The 13,514-nt window shown below is 39.0% G+C and overlaps 1 protein-coding gene across 5 annotated transcripts in view; it reads left to right on the top strand.

The window, feature by feature from the left end:
- Positions 1-13,514, top strand: part of LOC135213537 (sodium/glucose cotransporter 1-like) — a 289,323-nt gene that overhangs the window by 119,573 nt on the left and 156,236 nt on the right. For 3 of the 5 annotated variants that reach the window (XM_064247467.1, XM_064247469.1, XM_064247471.1), the window contains one exon: positions 2,993-3,081. The exons of the other annotated variants lie outside the window; for them this stretch is intronic. In XM_064247467.1, the coding sequence (XP_064103537.1) occupies positions 2,993-3,081 (89 nt within the window). The remainder of the gene's footprint in view (positions 1-2,992; positions 3,082-13,514) is intronic. 5 annotated transcript variants of the gene reach the window in all.

Raw genomic sequence — 13,514 nt, 5'->3', positions numbered from 1 at the left:
CTAAGTTCTATATTTTATTTCTTCTATCTTTAGCCCGATGATTAGTGATATTTAAGGAGTAATTTGGGAAGTGGTGGCCTGATTGGTATTACAAGGCTACCTGAGAGAAGGGGGCAAAACGACTCGAGTTCAGTGTAATAATGGGCTGAAAGGCAACTTAATTGACAGGATTAGAGATAATATCTTGCAGCAGGGAGAAAGAGAATGTGGGAAGGGAAAGAATTATATGATAATTAGTCTGTCAAATTACCTCTCCATTTTGTGGATAAGGGAAACAGAAGCTGATTGTTACACAAATTGTTGAGGAGAGTAAAAATCTTTGGTTTTTAGGAGGATGCAATGGCAGAATAATTTTTTAAGGTATTCAATCAATCCAAGAAAATTGAGATAAATCACAGCTTTCAAATCAGTGATGAGGGATACATGCTGAATTACATTTTTCTTAAATCATTGAATTTAAGTTCCAGTGGAGACAGATATAAGCAGAATTTTTGAATTTTGAATGCTATAGACTTGATCTACAGAATTCCTATTTAGATATAATACTCTAATGAAGAGGAACCAGAATGGACTCTGCAGAAGAGTCAGAGACTAGGTGAGAAAACAGAATCCTGAGGAACTCCACTAATGCACAATGGGTAAGAAAGCAGATGCTGTGTCAACAACAAAAGAGAACTTACAGTGAGAAACAAAGTTATATGCTTGTTAACAGGCTTATGAAAGACCATATTAATTATTGTTTACCAAGACCACTCATTTCCATAATCTCGTTGGTCTCACCCAAAGGAATAATTCTTATTAGTAAAAACTGGGGCAAATTTACTAAAAGAAGTTGGACTGGTAATTCAGAAAAGGCTAAAGGGAATGGGAAAAAAAGGCACCTAGAAGCATAGGGTACTGCAAAGAGCCTTTAGTACTGTGTTGCACAAAACAACAGTTAGCAGTGTAACATTTCTGTGTCATAAGACTTTAGCATACTTTAAAGATAAAAATTACAATAAAGATTCTTTTTAGGCCCCTCAAAAGAAAGTGACCAAATATTGGAAAAATAGGAAAGTAGGTCATCAGGAGAGGCTATATTGATCTGAAAGAAGAAAGTGATATGGAAGAGTTTTAAGTGGAAACTGAATTTCAATACATTACTTAAAATTCTGGTAAAAGTTGATGTAAAACAGTGGTAATTTGGAAGATTAGTGTTCAACATTGTTTGACATGGTCTTATAGAGGATATCTCATTAAGTAAGTGAAAAAGTTTTAATTGATCTTCCTGGAATCTACTTTATGGAAAACTGCTGAACAGTCTTTTCAAAGGGGCCCTGAATACCTTATGATTAGAAAATATTGGAATGACACAATATTAGAGATGAGAAAGCAAGGGGATCAGAAATTATATAAAAAGTTGACTTTTCACTTAGAGAAACAACTAAACTGCCAGTCATGATGAATGAGAGAAGGAAATTTGGATCTACAGAAATTGTTGCAAATTTATTTTTAAACTTCCTAGCAAGCACTCATTTGATGTGAATTGAAACCTAGCCAGCACTCATTTGATTTGAATTGGAAACCTTCTTAAGTAAATAACTGCAGTGCAGTGAATATAGAATACGGATAGGGTAAGGGACATACTTATGATTTGATAAGATATAAGATGAGTGTATTGATACCTAACCTATAGTTTTTGGAAAGTCAAGGAGTCAGTCTGCTAGAAGCTTTCAAAATACAGGCAGTCCCTGGTTTATGCCAGGGGTTCCATTCTTACTTATAATCCTTTTGTCTTGAAAACAACATAACCTGTATTTTTTAGTTTTTCATCAAGAAATCTCCAAATTTTGACCATTGTGCTGTTTTAGAGCCATATTTCTTCCATTGGATGGGCGTTGTACCCATGGAGATAATTTTTTATTATTATATTTGAAGAGCATCATAAACTTGGAACGTCGTAAGTCAGGCTTGTCATAACCTGGGGACTGCCTGTATCGTAGCTAGTCTGTCATGGAGGGAATGGATGGGAAGGGAATAGTATAGAGTTTAGGCCAAAGGTCAAGCACTGGGACCTATGAGGTTATTCAGTGCTGGAAGGGAAATTGAGAGTAGGTAGGCTTGAAAGGTGTAACAGGAGGAGACCCTCACAGTTGCACTATGAAATAATTGTTAGGAGAGAGTGGATAGCAAGAAAAAAGAAAGGGAATATGAATGGATGTACAATAAAAGGAATGAAAGGGGTTGCAGCTAGGGGCCAAAGGGACACTTCAAAGAACCTTTAGTAATGGGTGCACTGAAGGCACTACTCCCCCATGTGGCAAATGGATGGGTAAGAAGTAGAAGTAGGAGGATCCAAAAGAGGAGATGATTTTGTTGAAGAGGTGGGAGTTATTTGAGGTAAAAAAAGATAGAGTATTGGATGCTTGTGAGAATTGAGAACACATTTTGAATGTTGAATAATTTGTTCTAAAAAGGATTATACTTGTGTACGGTGTATGTATATATATGAGTTTATGTTAGGTGCCATTAAACCTGTTAATGTGCTTTTTTAAAAGCTAGTAATGTTGTGCAATTTGAACACTGGTTGCTTTGGAATTTATTAATATTTTCAGCTTGGGAGATATTCAGCTTCAGGGTTGAGTAAGACTCTTGAGAACCTAATGATTGTCCTTCAAAATGATAAAGATGATTGGTTTATTGTTACTGTTACATATATATTTTAAAATCTAAATAAAGAGCTATTGAATGGGTTTAATCTATAGACTGCTCTTGTTTTTTATACATTTGAGATGAAATGAATTTATAGATAGTAGGTTATGTAAAAATATCATTTATTTTACCCATTTGTTTGGTTTGAGAAGTAAGTGAATGTTTCATAAGGAACGTTGTGAAATGAAGCAACGTATGATTAATGACTTTTATCATTTCAAGAACTTTTCTTTGAGGATGGGATTGGAGAGGAGCAGTTTATGAATTATCTCTTGTATCTAACAATTTTTCTTTCTTTCAGATGATCATAAGATATTTAGACCTCGAGTACCTTGGTATCGTCATATTTACAACTGTCTTTGTGGATTTGATGATTCTAAAAAAGCTCAGGTAAGATTACTGATAGCAGTGATGCACATTGATATTTCTTTTGGATATTAATGTTGATTGTAAATATTTCGGAATAAGTCGCTGTTAGTTCCAGTGGCATTTTAATGAAAGGAAATTAACCCCTTACATATTGTCAGATAGATTTGTTCATAAGTTCAAATCACCAGCCTGGGGTTTAGAGTATAAGCTTGAGCATAGCCAGAGCATTCCTAACAGCCTAGATTGGTGGTTGATGCAAATATGTAACAAAGCTGTACACTATGAAACCCAAGTACTGGTCTAACTTACTTCCATTCACTAGTTGATTAGGGATGATTTGAACAGGAGATAGGAAAAGGACATACCTGGCACACAACAGAAGTGGCCAACAATGTTATATAAACACTGTATATGAGTGTTGGATTATTTGAAGGTTATGTTTAACAAGACTGTTGTCTCATTTTTAAACTAATATAGGCATAAAGAGACCACAAGGAAATATGAATGAAAATTAAAATGCAGTATTGCTCAGGGCTAAAGGCTACTACAAAAATTATTCTGTACCATTAACAATGTGGTCCATAAATCTCACTGTCATACCCCTCACATGGGACATTGCATGAATACCATACAGGATCCATTAATTCTTCTTAGATGGCAAAGTTTATACTAGTTACATTTTTTTTTATAAGGGCAACAGTACCATGTTGCTTCTGACGACCGGCACAGGGCATTTGTCTCTACTTTGAGACTTGAGTGTATGTAATTTTGCATCTGGAACTTAGTGACACCATGAGGGTGGTGTAGTGCAGATTGATGAGGAACTTCCTTTTGAAACAATGTTACAGTTAACAAGGCAGCCGGTCATCATTTCTAGGAACTTTCCTCTCCTTTTCCATTGTAGAAGACACTAAACATCACTAGTTTGATGGTATCCATGAGACTCCCAGATAGATTGAAATCAAAAGCCAAGCAAAGTTCATTTGATACCCAATAACATGTGCCAAGCTTTCAACCCTCCCTCTATCCAAATTACCATCTTTCAAAATATGTTAAAAAATAAATAAATAAAAAGTTTTTGTAATTTTTGTATTTGAAAGCTAGAGCAATAAACTAAATGAATGCTGAGCTAATTGCTATGAAGATTGTAACCAGTAACATCAGGAGGCAAGCTTTTAACCCTCTCTGCTAAAGCACCTTGCTTTCTTCATTGAAAAATCTAAAGCAAAAAATTGGCTGTAGATTTTTCATTTTTAAAATGAGAGGAAAAATATTTTATTCCAAAGCAGATGCTGTAACCCCTTCAACCCAAAATGATAGTGAAAAGATGGATGTATGAGTTTTAGGGCAAAAGCCCAGGCTCTGGGGCCAAAGAAGCCATTCAGCGCCATAATGGAGATTAAATAAATTACATTATGAATGAGTTAATAAGTGTATGAAGAAAATGGTTCATATATAAATTACCATATGAGAAATGAATGAATTAATGAAGAAATAAATGAAGAAAATGCTTAATAAATAAATATATATATCTATGATGTGATAGATAAAAAATAATTAAATGTTATTAAAAATATTTATAGACTTTAAAAAGGAGATGAGAGCAGAAATATCTGCTTCATCTCCCAAAATATCACAAAGGGATTTACCCCTAAGATATCTCTCTCTCTGGTTAAAATATCTGGGGCAAGCAACCAGAATGTGCTCCACTGTTAGCATCTCGCCACCGCAAGCACACTCTGGGAGGCTGCCCCCTTCTAAAATAAACTGATGGGTCAAATAAGTGTGCCCAATCCTCAGTCTGCTTAAAACTATTTCTGTTCGCCTATCAGACTGGAAAGACGAAGGCCACAGCAATATATTATTTCTAATATTTCTGTACTTTCTATTATTGGCAAGATGAGGAGAAGTCCATCTTTCTTGCCATTTGCTTAAAATATAAGACCTAAAAGGACCTTTTAGATCTGTATGAGGCACTTTACTAAAGGCTCGTTCTGAGGAGACACTAGCAGCTTTCGCTTCCCTATCTGCCATCTCGTTTCCACAAATCCCCACATGTGAAGGGACCCAACAGAAAGAGATAGATTTACGCAAATAATACAAATGGAGGAGCGATTCCTGAACTTTTTGAACTAACGGATGGAAGCTTTTGAATTTTTTAATAGCTTCTAAAGTGCTTTTCGAATCAGAGTAAATGACAAAATTAGTGTCGCTACTTTGAGCAACTATATCCAGGGCAGAGACTATGGCTGTTAATTCTGCTGTGAATATGGATGCAAAGTCAGGCAGTTTAGCTGTATATGCTGTATCACCAAGGATAACTGCACAGCCAACACCACTACTTGACTTTGATCCATCCGTATATATTTTTGTCACATTAGTATGCTCCAAGAATTTTCCCCTAATCTCTTCCTCAGGACAGTCTTTTTTGTTAAATGCTTTTTTGCACACGGATGCTTCTGGAATAAGCCATGGAGGATACACAGGATGTTTTACTTCCATGACTTTCTGGGATTTAAGATTATTACCCCTAACATCTTCATTTAGTCTAACTTGGAATGGTCTAGAGGCTCTTATACCAGAAAAGACCCGTGAGTCTGCTTCCCTCAGCACCTGGAAGGAGGGATTTTTGGGAGCACTTTTAATTCTAGCCATGTACCTTAATCCTAGTTCTTGCCTTCTCAAATCAAGGGGAAGTTGGTTAGTATCAACATATATGCTTTCAACAGGCGAAGTTCTAAAAGCCCCTGAGCAATATTCTCAGCCCCATATTGTGTACAACATCTAGTTCCTTCAGCCTGGTTTGACAAGCTGAGGAATAAATCTGACAGCCATAGTCTAGCTTGGACCTACACAACGAGTCATATAGTCTCAGCAGGGATTTTTTATCAGCTCCCAACTAAATCCAGAAACAACCTTTAAAATATTCAGAGATTGTTTAACCTTAATCTTTAAGGAGTTTATGTGGCTGGCCCATGTCAATTTCTGGTCAATGGTCATTCCCAAAAATTTCACTTCATTTTCATAAGTAATGATAGATCCTTTTAAACTGGGTGTGGGAACCTCTTCCACATGCTGGCACCTAGTAAATCTTACAGAAACTGTTTTAGAGGAGGAGAATTTAAAACCATTCTCATCAGCCCACTTTGTAATGGCATTAACAGACCTTTGCAGATGTTTACACACTGACAAGGCATCATATCCTGTGCAGTATATTGCAAGGTCATCAACAAAAAGTGAGCATTTAATAGGTGATGATATTTGTTGGACTATACTGTTTATTGCCACTGAAAAAAGTGTTACACTTAAAACGCTTCCTTGTGGAACACCCTCCTCCTGCACAAAAGGTTGGGAGAGTGTGTTGCCCACTCTAACCTTAAAAAATCTCTCTGTTAAAAAGGAATATACAAATATAATCATTCTTCCACATATGCCCATCTTGTGCAATTGTTTTATGATGCCAATTCTCCAAGTAGTGTCATATGGTTTCTCTAGGTCGAAAAATACACCAATAGTCTGACATCGTTTGGCAAATCCAAGCTGGATTTGATTGGTCAGCCTCAGCAAGGGATCAAGGGTGGAACGATTTTTCCTGAAACCAAATTGAAATGGAGATATTAGTCCTTTTGTTTCCAGGTGCCAAACTAATCTGGTGTTTATCATTTTTTCTATCAGCTTACACACACAGCTGGTAAGAGCTATTGGTCTATAGCTGGTGGCTTGGGAAGTGTCTTTATTAGGCTTTTTTATGGGAACAATTATGGATATTTTCCAGTCCTTGGGTAAAATTCCAGTAGATACTTTTTGGCATCATCTGGGAGGTGTTTAAGCATTTCATATAAAACTAAATCACCCCCTGGAGCTGTTGATTCAGTTGAAGAGAGGGCCTCCCGACGGGAATTCTCTTAAGGAAAATTTGTGATTGTATGGTTCAGATTTTCCAGATTCAAATTTCAGAGTCATTTTGGCATTCCGAATTCTTTGAAATTCTAGAGAATAATTGTCAGGGCTGGAAACTTGAGAAAAGTGTTTTCCCAGCTCATTGGCAACTTCAGTGGGCTCTGTGATCAGAGTGTTATTGACCTTTAATGAGGGTAATGGTGACGCAACAAATTTTCCACTTAGTTTCCTGATTTTGCGCCACACCACTCTCATTGGAGTTCTGGAATTGATTCCATTGATATAGTAAAGCTAACTCTCTCTTTTGGGTTTCTTGTAAAAGCGCCGCTGCTTGGCTAACGCACGATTATAGATTAATTTAGACTGAGGGGAACCACTAGTTTTGTATCGTCGGTAGCACTTCCTAGTGACTTTCCTCAGAATACCACATGTCTTATTCCACCAGGGAACTGCAGGTCTATGAGGTTTACCTTTTGTTTTGGGAATCGAGCCTTCAGCACTCTTCAGAGTAGATTCAATAAAGTAATCATAAGCATCTAGATGAGATTGAAATGACTCAAACTCCCTATCTAGTATGACACCCTTACTGAATTTATCCCAATCTGCCTCCTCTACCTTCCACTTCGGTAAAACTTCAGATGGACCATTCACAGTATATTTTAAATGGATCGGGTAATGATCGCTCCCATTTAAATTTTCGTTAACAGACCAACTAAAATCAAGGTGGATGCTTGTTGAAGAGATACTAAGGTCCAGGGCAGAGAAATGATTATCATGAATACTGTGGAAAGTCATTGATCCATTATTATATAGGATAACATCATTCCTATCAATAACGTCTTCAATTAATTTCCCTTTACTGTCTAGAAACTGACTTCCCCAAAGGGGGTTGTGGGCATTAAAATCTCCTAGGAAAAGTAAAGGAGCTGGAAGTTGGTTAATTAAGGACTGAATATCTTCACCGTTTAAAACAAGATCTGGTGGAAGGTATAAGGAGCAAACGGTTATCCTTTTTTCCAAGATGACTGAAATAGCAACAGCCTGTAGAGTTGTATTTAATTGTATTATGGAGTGCTGCAGAGCTTTATTAACAATAATTGCAGCACCTCCATGGGCCCGACCACCCCTTGGGGGAGAGGAGTTAAATATTGAATAATTTAGTCCAGGATTATAAGGAGAGTTGCCTAACATTGTCTCCTGCAGGCATATAATCTCTGGATTGAATTCATGAATTAAGACTTTAAGGTCTTCTGCACGGGCTCTGAGACCTTTACAGTTCCACTGAAGGATGTCAAATATGAATGTTAAAGTGGTAAAAAGTGCTACTTCCCACTCCTTTGAGGGGAAGTACTGCTCCTAGTGTGGAGAGGAAAGTTCTCCTTTATAAGTGACTGTTTCTTTAATCCCTTTTCATTTGAATTGGAATTTAGAGTTTTTGGCTGATCATATTTCTGGTTATGATTTTGATCAGAATTTCTAGTGTGATTCTGCAAATCACAAGGCTCATTTGTCTTAGGGCGACAAGACTGATCAGAACTCGTATGTTTTTGGGCTGAAACTGCTTTTGGAACCACCTTTCTAGGTGGAGAGATCTCTTCCAAAACACTGAACCCATTTGAGGTTATTTTAAAGCCGTCATTATTTGGGGATGTATTCCTTGTGCGCTTCTTGGTGGTTGTAATTATAGTTTTGCTTTCATTTTTGTTTGTGGCTGTGACAATTGACTGCTCTGAAGTAGCTCTATCTAATTGGGCTTGGTCCCTTGGTTTATTCTTGTTGGAAGTGTTTTTGGAACAGCTTCCCGAATTGTTGATTGATTTTGGCTCCCTTTTTTTGGGAGGAGAGCCTGCAACTATCATATTAGTCACCTTTGTATTGACTTTGGTAGGTGAGTTTTCTGTACTTCTTGAAGTACAACTTTTGGTGTTGGACTCCAAGGCACTAGCAGATGAAAATTTCTTGACAGATTGGGGATTTTCATTATTTACAGTCCGTGAAGTAGCAGGTATGTGATGCCTATTATCAGATGCAGTTATTTTTTGCCTTAAATTGCTGGAACTTTTCATAAGTTTTATTACTGAAGCATAGGTAGAGTTGGCACTTTTGTTTGCCCCCATTACCACACTCTTTGCTTCGCTAATGCTGACATGTTCGTTGTCAGCCACTGCCAATACATCTTCTTCAAATCTGCATTTGAGGCAAGTCCTAGAATTTGGAGAGTGATCACCCTTACACTGAAAACAGTATTGGGCTGCTACACACTCGTCAAAATTATCATGCTCCGCAGAGCACACAGAACATCTTTTGTTGTTTTCACACTAGTTTTGAATGTGGCCATATTCAAAACATTTGCGACACTGTTTAGGATTTCGCTTATATCTTTTTACCTGCATCCTCTCATGGCCAACAATGATAGTATCAGGTTGGTAACTGGAGGAGAAGGTTAAAAGGATAGCTGCATCCCCTCCAAGTTTTTTAATGTGAGATACACAAGGAGGACATCGATGGAGAATCTCCTCCTCTTCAAAAACATGCAGGTCTTTTGAGTATACTACCCCTTTCAGTGTGTTAAAGAATCTATGCGATGCAATAGATTCGATATTTCCACTTTCAGGAGGTTTAAAATTCGATAGCAAAATTGCTTGGGTTTCATTACCAGCTTTTATTAGCAAGTTCTTTCCATAACGCTTCAAGTTTCCAATGGGAATGGAACCTACCTTGCTCTCGATACATTCAGCAGCTTTTATAAAATTTTTTCCTCCCTCCTTGTAGCTAGCAACATGCCATATAGGGGTAGGAAGCGCTCTGGTACTTGGGGCTGGTCCATGTTCTTCATTCTTAGGGATAAAATCAAACGGCTCATCATTTAAGTTTTTCACTGAAAACACTTTCGTGCTAAGAACCAAATCATTAAGAATGTGGCCATGGAGTCTTTGTTGTGCCTCACTAGCTTCCAAGGGTGAGGAAAATTTAACATAAGCAGAAAATGATTGCTTGTCTTTTTCCAGAACTAATTTCATTCTTTCCACTTTACCGAATTGTTTCATTACACTGTACAAACACTCATAATCTAATGACAAGTTTATATTAGTGCAATGAAGGACTCTATTATTAGGATCAAATCCACCAGATTTACTAACACCCTGGTGTCTCAATGTTTGGTTCTGTCCGATAGCCGAGCTCATATCCATCTTCAAGCCAGAAGTCGTTGCCAGTGCCAGTAAGTCGTCAGATCCAGGGGAGGGAAAACTTTTGTCAAAATCCATAGAATTATGCTGGTTCATATTCAGAAGTCCAAAAAGTGTGCACCCAAAATCCAAGAGCCCCGCTGAGACCCCAACAGCACATCAGAAAGGGAAATCAAGGCAGCCTCTAATGCCCAAACTCCCCACCCCAACTAACCGCACAAGCCCACAAAGCGGTCCCAGGATACTAAGCACGCACACACCAGACCACCTTACACAAACCGGCTCACCTACACACCCAAAACTGCTTGGTTTTATCAAGAAAGTATCGTGGATCAGTCAGGTATTCACATTCTCCACCAATGGCACAAGTGAGAGTTGATTCCCAATAGTCCACCCCATACCCTACCCTTACGGGATAGCACCAATACGCTTGCAGTGGCCCAGGTATAAGCCTATCCGCCTGCTGGGAGTTCTGCCCCCACTAATGGGGACTGACTCCCCACTCCAAACGTATTGGTGGGCTTCCGGACAAAAGCCAGGAGTCCCATCCCAAACACCAGTCCCCCTGGATTCCGATGGGCTGATGTTTGGAGATGGTTCTGCCCTCAAGGTAGCAATGGGAGGGTCCCATCACTACCTCTTGGGTCCAAACCATATTAGGTGGCGACTCAACCACCACAACTCCCACAATTAGCTTCGAATGCAAACCCCTTCCAAAACACGATCCCTTCTCAGACTCACCTAAGCAGTAAAATTTAACAAAAGTGGAAAATTCCACATAATTAATCCAAATGCTAATAAAAAAGGGATTTTGACGTAGGAAAAATCTATTTCTGGGCGAGGAAGCCGTGTCGCCCAGTGAAATATGTCTGCTTTAGCACTATTTCTAGTAAAATATTGCTATAATACCAGAGAACTGCTAAATTGGACATGTCAGAAGCCTCTGACTCGCTCACCTATATAAAAGGTGTCGGTATAAAACTGGGGCGAGTATTAAACACTACCACAGCAACCCCTCCAATTAGCAGACATATTTCACGGGAGCGACACGGCTGAGCCCAGAAAATATTACATGAAGGAGAAGGATGTAGTAAGAATGAAAAAATTGCAGAAAGAAGGAAAAGTTCTGACTAATTTAGTTGGATCAGCAGCTGGGCCCCAAGGACCACTGAGAAAGCAACTCCACCAGGCATCAGAGCCCAGCTGCTGGTCCCTAACCCCCCTACCCACATCAAGGGGTCAGCATCTAGGGGGATAGTGAAAAGAACTGAATGAGGGAACGAAAAGAGACTAGCTACCCATCATTCATTCTTCTGTGGTGAATTTCTAAATCCATGGTAAAAAGGATTGGTGATGTTGCTTTAGAATAACAGTAGAAAAATTTTTATGGACAATGTGAATATTTCTAGCTTAGAACTTATATGTCAAAATATCCACTACAGATTCATTGTCTTATCTAGATGATGACATCCATCGAGGATTTGTACCCAAACCAATAACAGCAGCTATTTTTTTTTATTATACAGAAAGCTTGTGCTACCACTTGTAGATATTCAATATTGAAAACATTATGTAAAAAAAAAAAATGTGGTCAGTTGCCAATTTTTTTGAAAACTTTCTAACAGACCTTAACTTTTAAGTATTCATCCAAAGACTTGTTCACATGAAAACGTAGTCCACAGGATAGTGTTCTTGGTAGCCCCCTCTTCACACTAGCAATACATGACATTAATATTTTCCTACCAGTTGGGATTAAAAATAATACAAAATAATACATTGATGATTTTCCTATATACTGCACAACATCAAACATAAGACATGTTAAACATATCATCAGTAATATTAGTATGTATAGTAAAATTAGACACAAGGCCTTGTCAGTACATCTAGAGTTCTTCACTGAAAAGATAATAGGAGTTATGTTCTTTAGATATATAAAGTGGGGAAAAATGAAGACATGAATAAAAGATTAGCCTTTATCAATTTCATTATAAAATGCACTTTTTTGTGATAGAATTTTTAAATAAACCTACTATAAACCTTTTTAGTGGGTTTTTCTTTAGTTTTAACTAACAAAATACGTAGACAGTTTAAGCATTTTTATAGGGGTTTAAACTATTCACGGATTCTAGCTATTTGGGGGTGGTTGTCCCCCGCGAATATAGGGGAGAACACTTGACTCTGGTCCATCCCTGTTTGGAGAGCAGAACAAACAAGGCATTATGCCAACGTATGTGCCTGGGAACTCCAAGTTTCCCGTGTTCTCGTTTCCTGGCTTCTTCAGCGATGGACCCACACTCCACATGCAGTAGGTGTCATGCTAATTTTTGTACCATAACGAATCCCTGCCTGGAATGTCATGCATGGCCTAGAGAGCAGTAGAAGTAATTTTATAGTAAGAGGGAGCATCGTAGAGTTTCTACCCTTCCTTCGTCGGGGGGTGGGGGGCGGGATTTTTATTTCCTCTCCCCGATGCTTCGTCTCCTGCCACAGTCACACCCCATGCTAGTGTTGTTGTACCTTTGTCTCCTTCCTTTTCTTCCATCGATTCATGGTTGGAAGTATTGGGAGGCCCTCAGGCTGATTTATTGCGTAATGTCGCCCCCTCTTCCTCAAGTGAGGAGTGGCCCGCCCGTGTTCCTGAGAGTGTTAGTGTTTCATCCCCTGTGTAATCTGCAGTGGCTGCTTCATCCTTTGCATTGAGTCGCGAGTGTGTTGCAACCTCGCACATTTGTGTGCGTGTTGCTGATTCTTCCGCTTCTTCGGCATCAGGGCCTATTCGTCGCCGTAAGGATCTCAAGGTGCCTGTGAAGAGATCGAAGGTTATGAACTTGGAAGTAGTGCAGCAGGAGTGTTCGTCTCCCCCTCCCCTTGATGCTGTCCAATGTTCGACTCCGAGGAATTCTTGTTCTTTGTCAAGTGTTCGAGACGCTTCTCCTTTGCACGTATGTGTCCATCCCGCACGTACGCGTACGTGGCCATGTATGCGAGTCATCTATTGGGAGTGTGCATAGAAATGTTCCTAGTGTTATGGTTGGTTTGTCACAGGAGTTGGCACTTGGCTCCAGCCCAGATATGCCGGCTGGCGATCTGAGCTGTTTGGCTGCTGTCTCTTCTGTTGGTCTACACGAGGAAGGCGTGCTGGATAAGCCTGCATCTTCCTCTTGTTGCCGGAGTAGGAGGAAGGAGACACGCAAGAGTTATTGTCTTCCTTTACCAAAGTTGTCGATCTCATTTATGGGTTCAACAATTCGGAGAGTAGACTCAGGCTCGGTCATCTTTCACTCCTTGCTTGGAAGCCTTGCTGGGGGTTACCCAAGATCCCAAGTAGTTCCTTCAACTTCCCTTATCGGGGCATGTCCAGGC

This window comes from Macrobrachium nipponense, chromosome 43, assembly GCF_015104395.2.
Source record: "Macrobrachium nipponense isolate FS-2020 chromosome 43, ASM1510439v2, whole genome shotgun sequence".
Taxonomy (NCBI): Eukaryota; Metazoa; Arthropoda; class Malacostraca; order Decapoda; family Palaemonidae; genus Macrobrachium; species Macrobrachium nipponense.
Note: the sequence above shows the minus strand (reverse complement) of the source record. Positions and strands in the feature narration are given on the sequence as shown.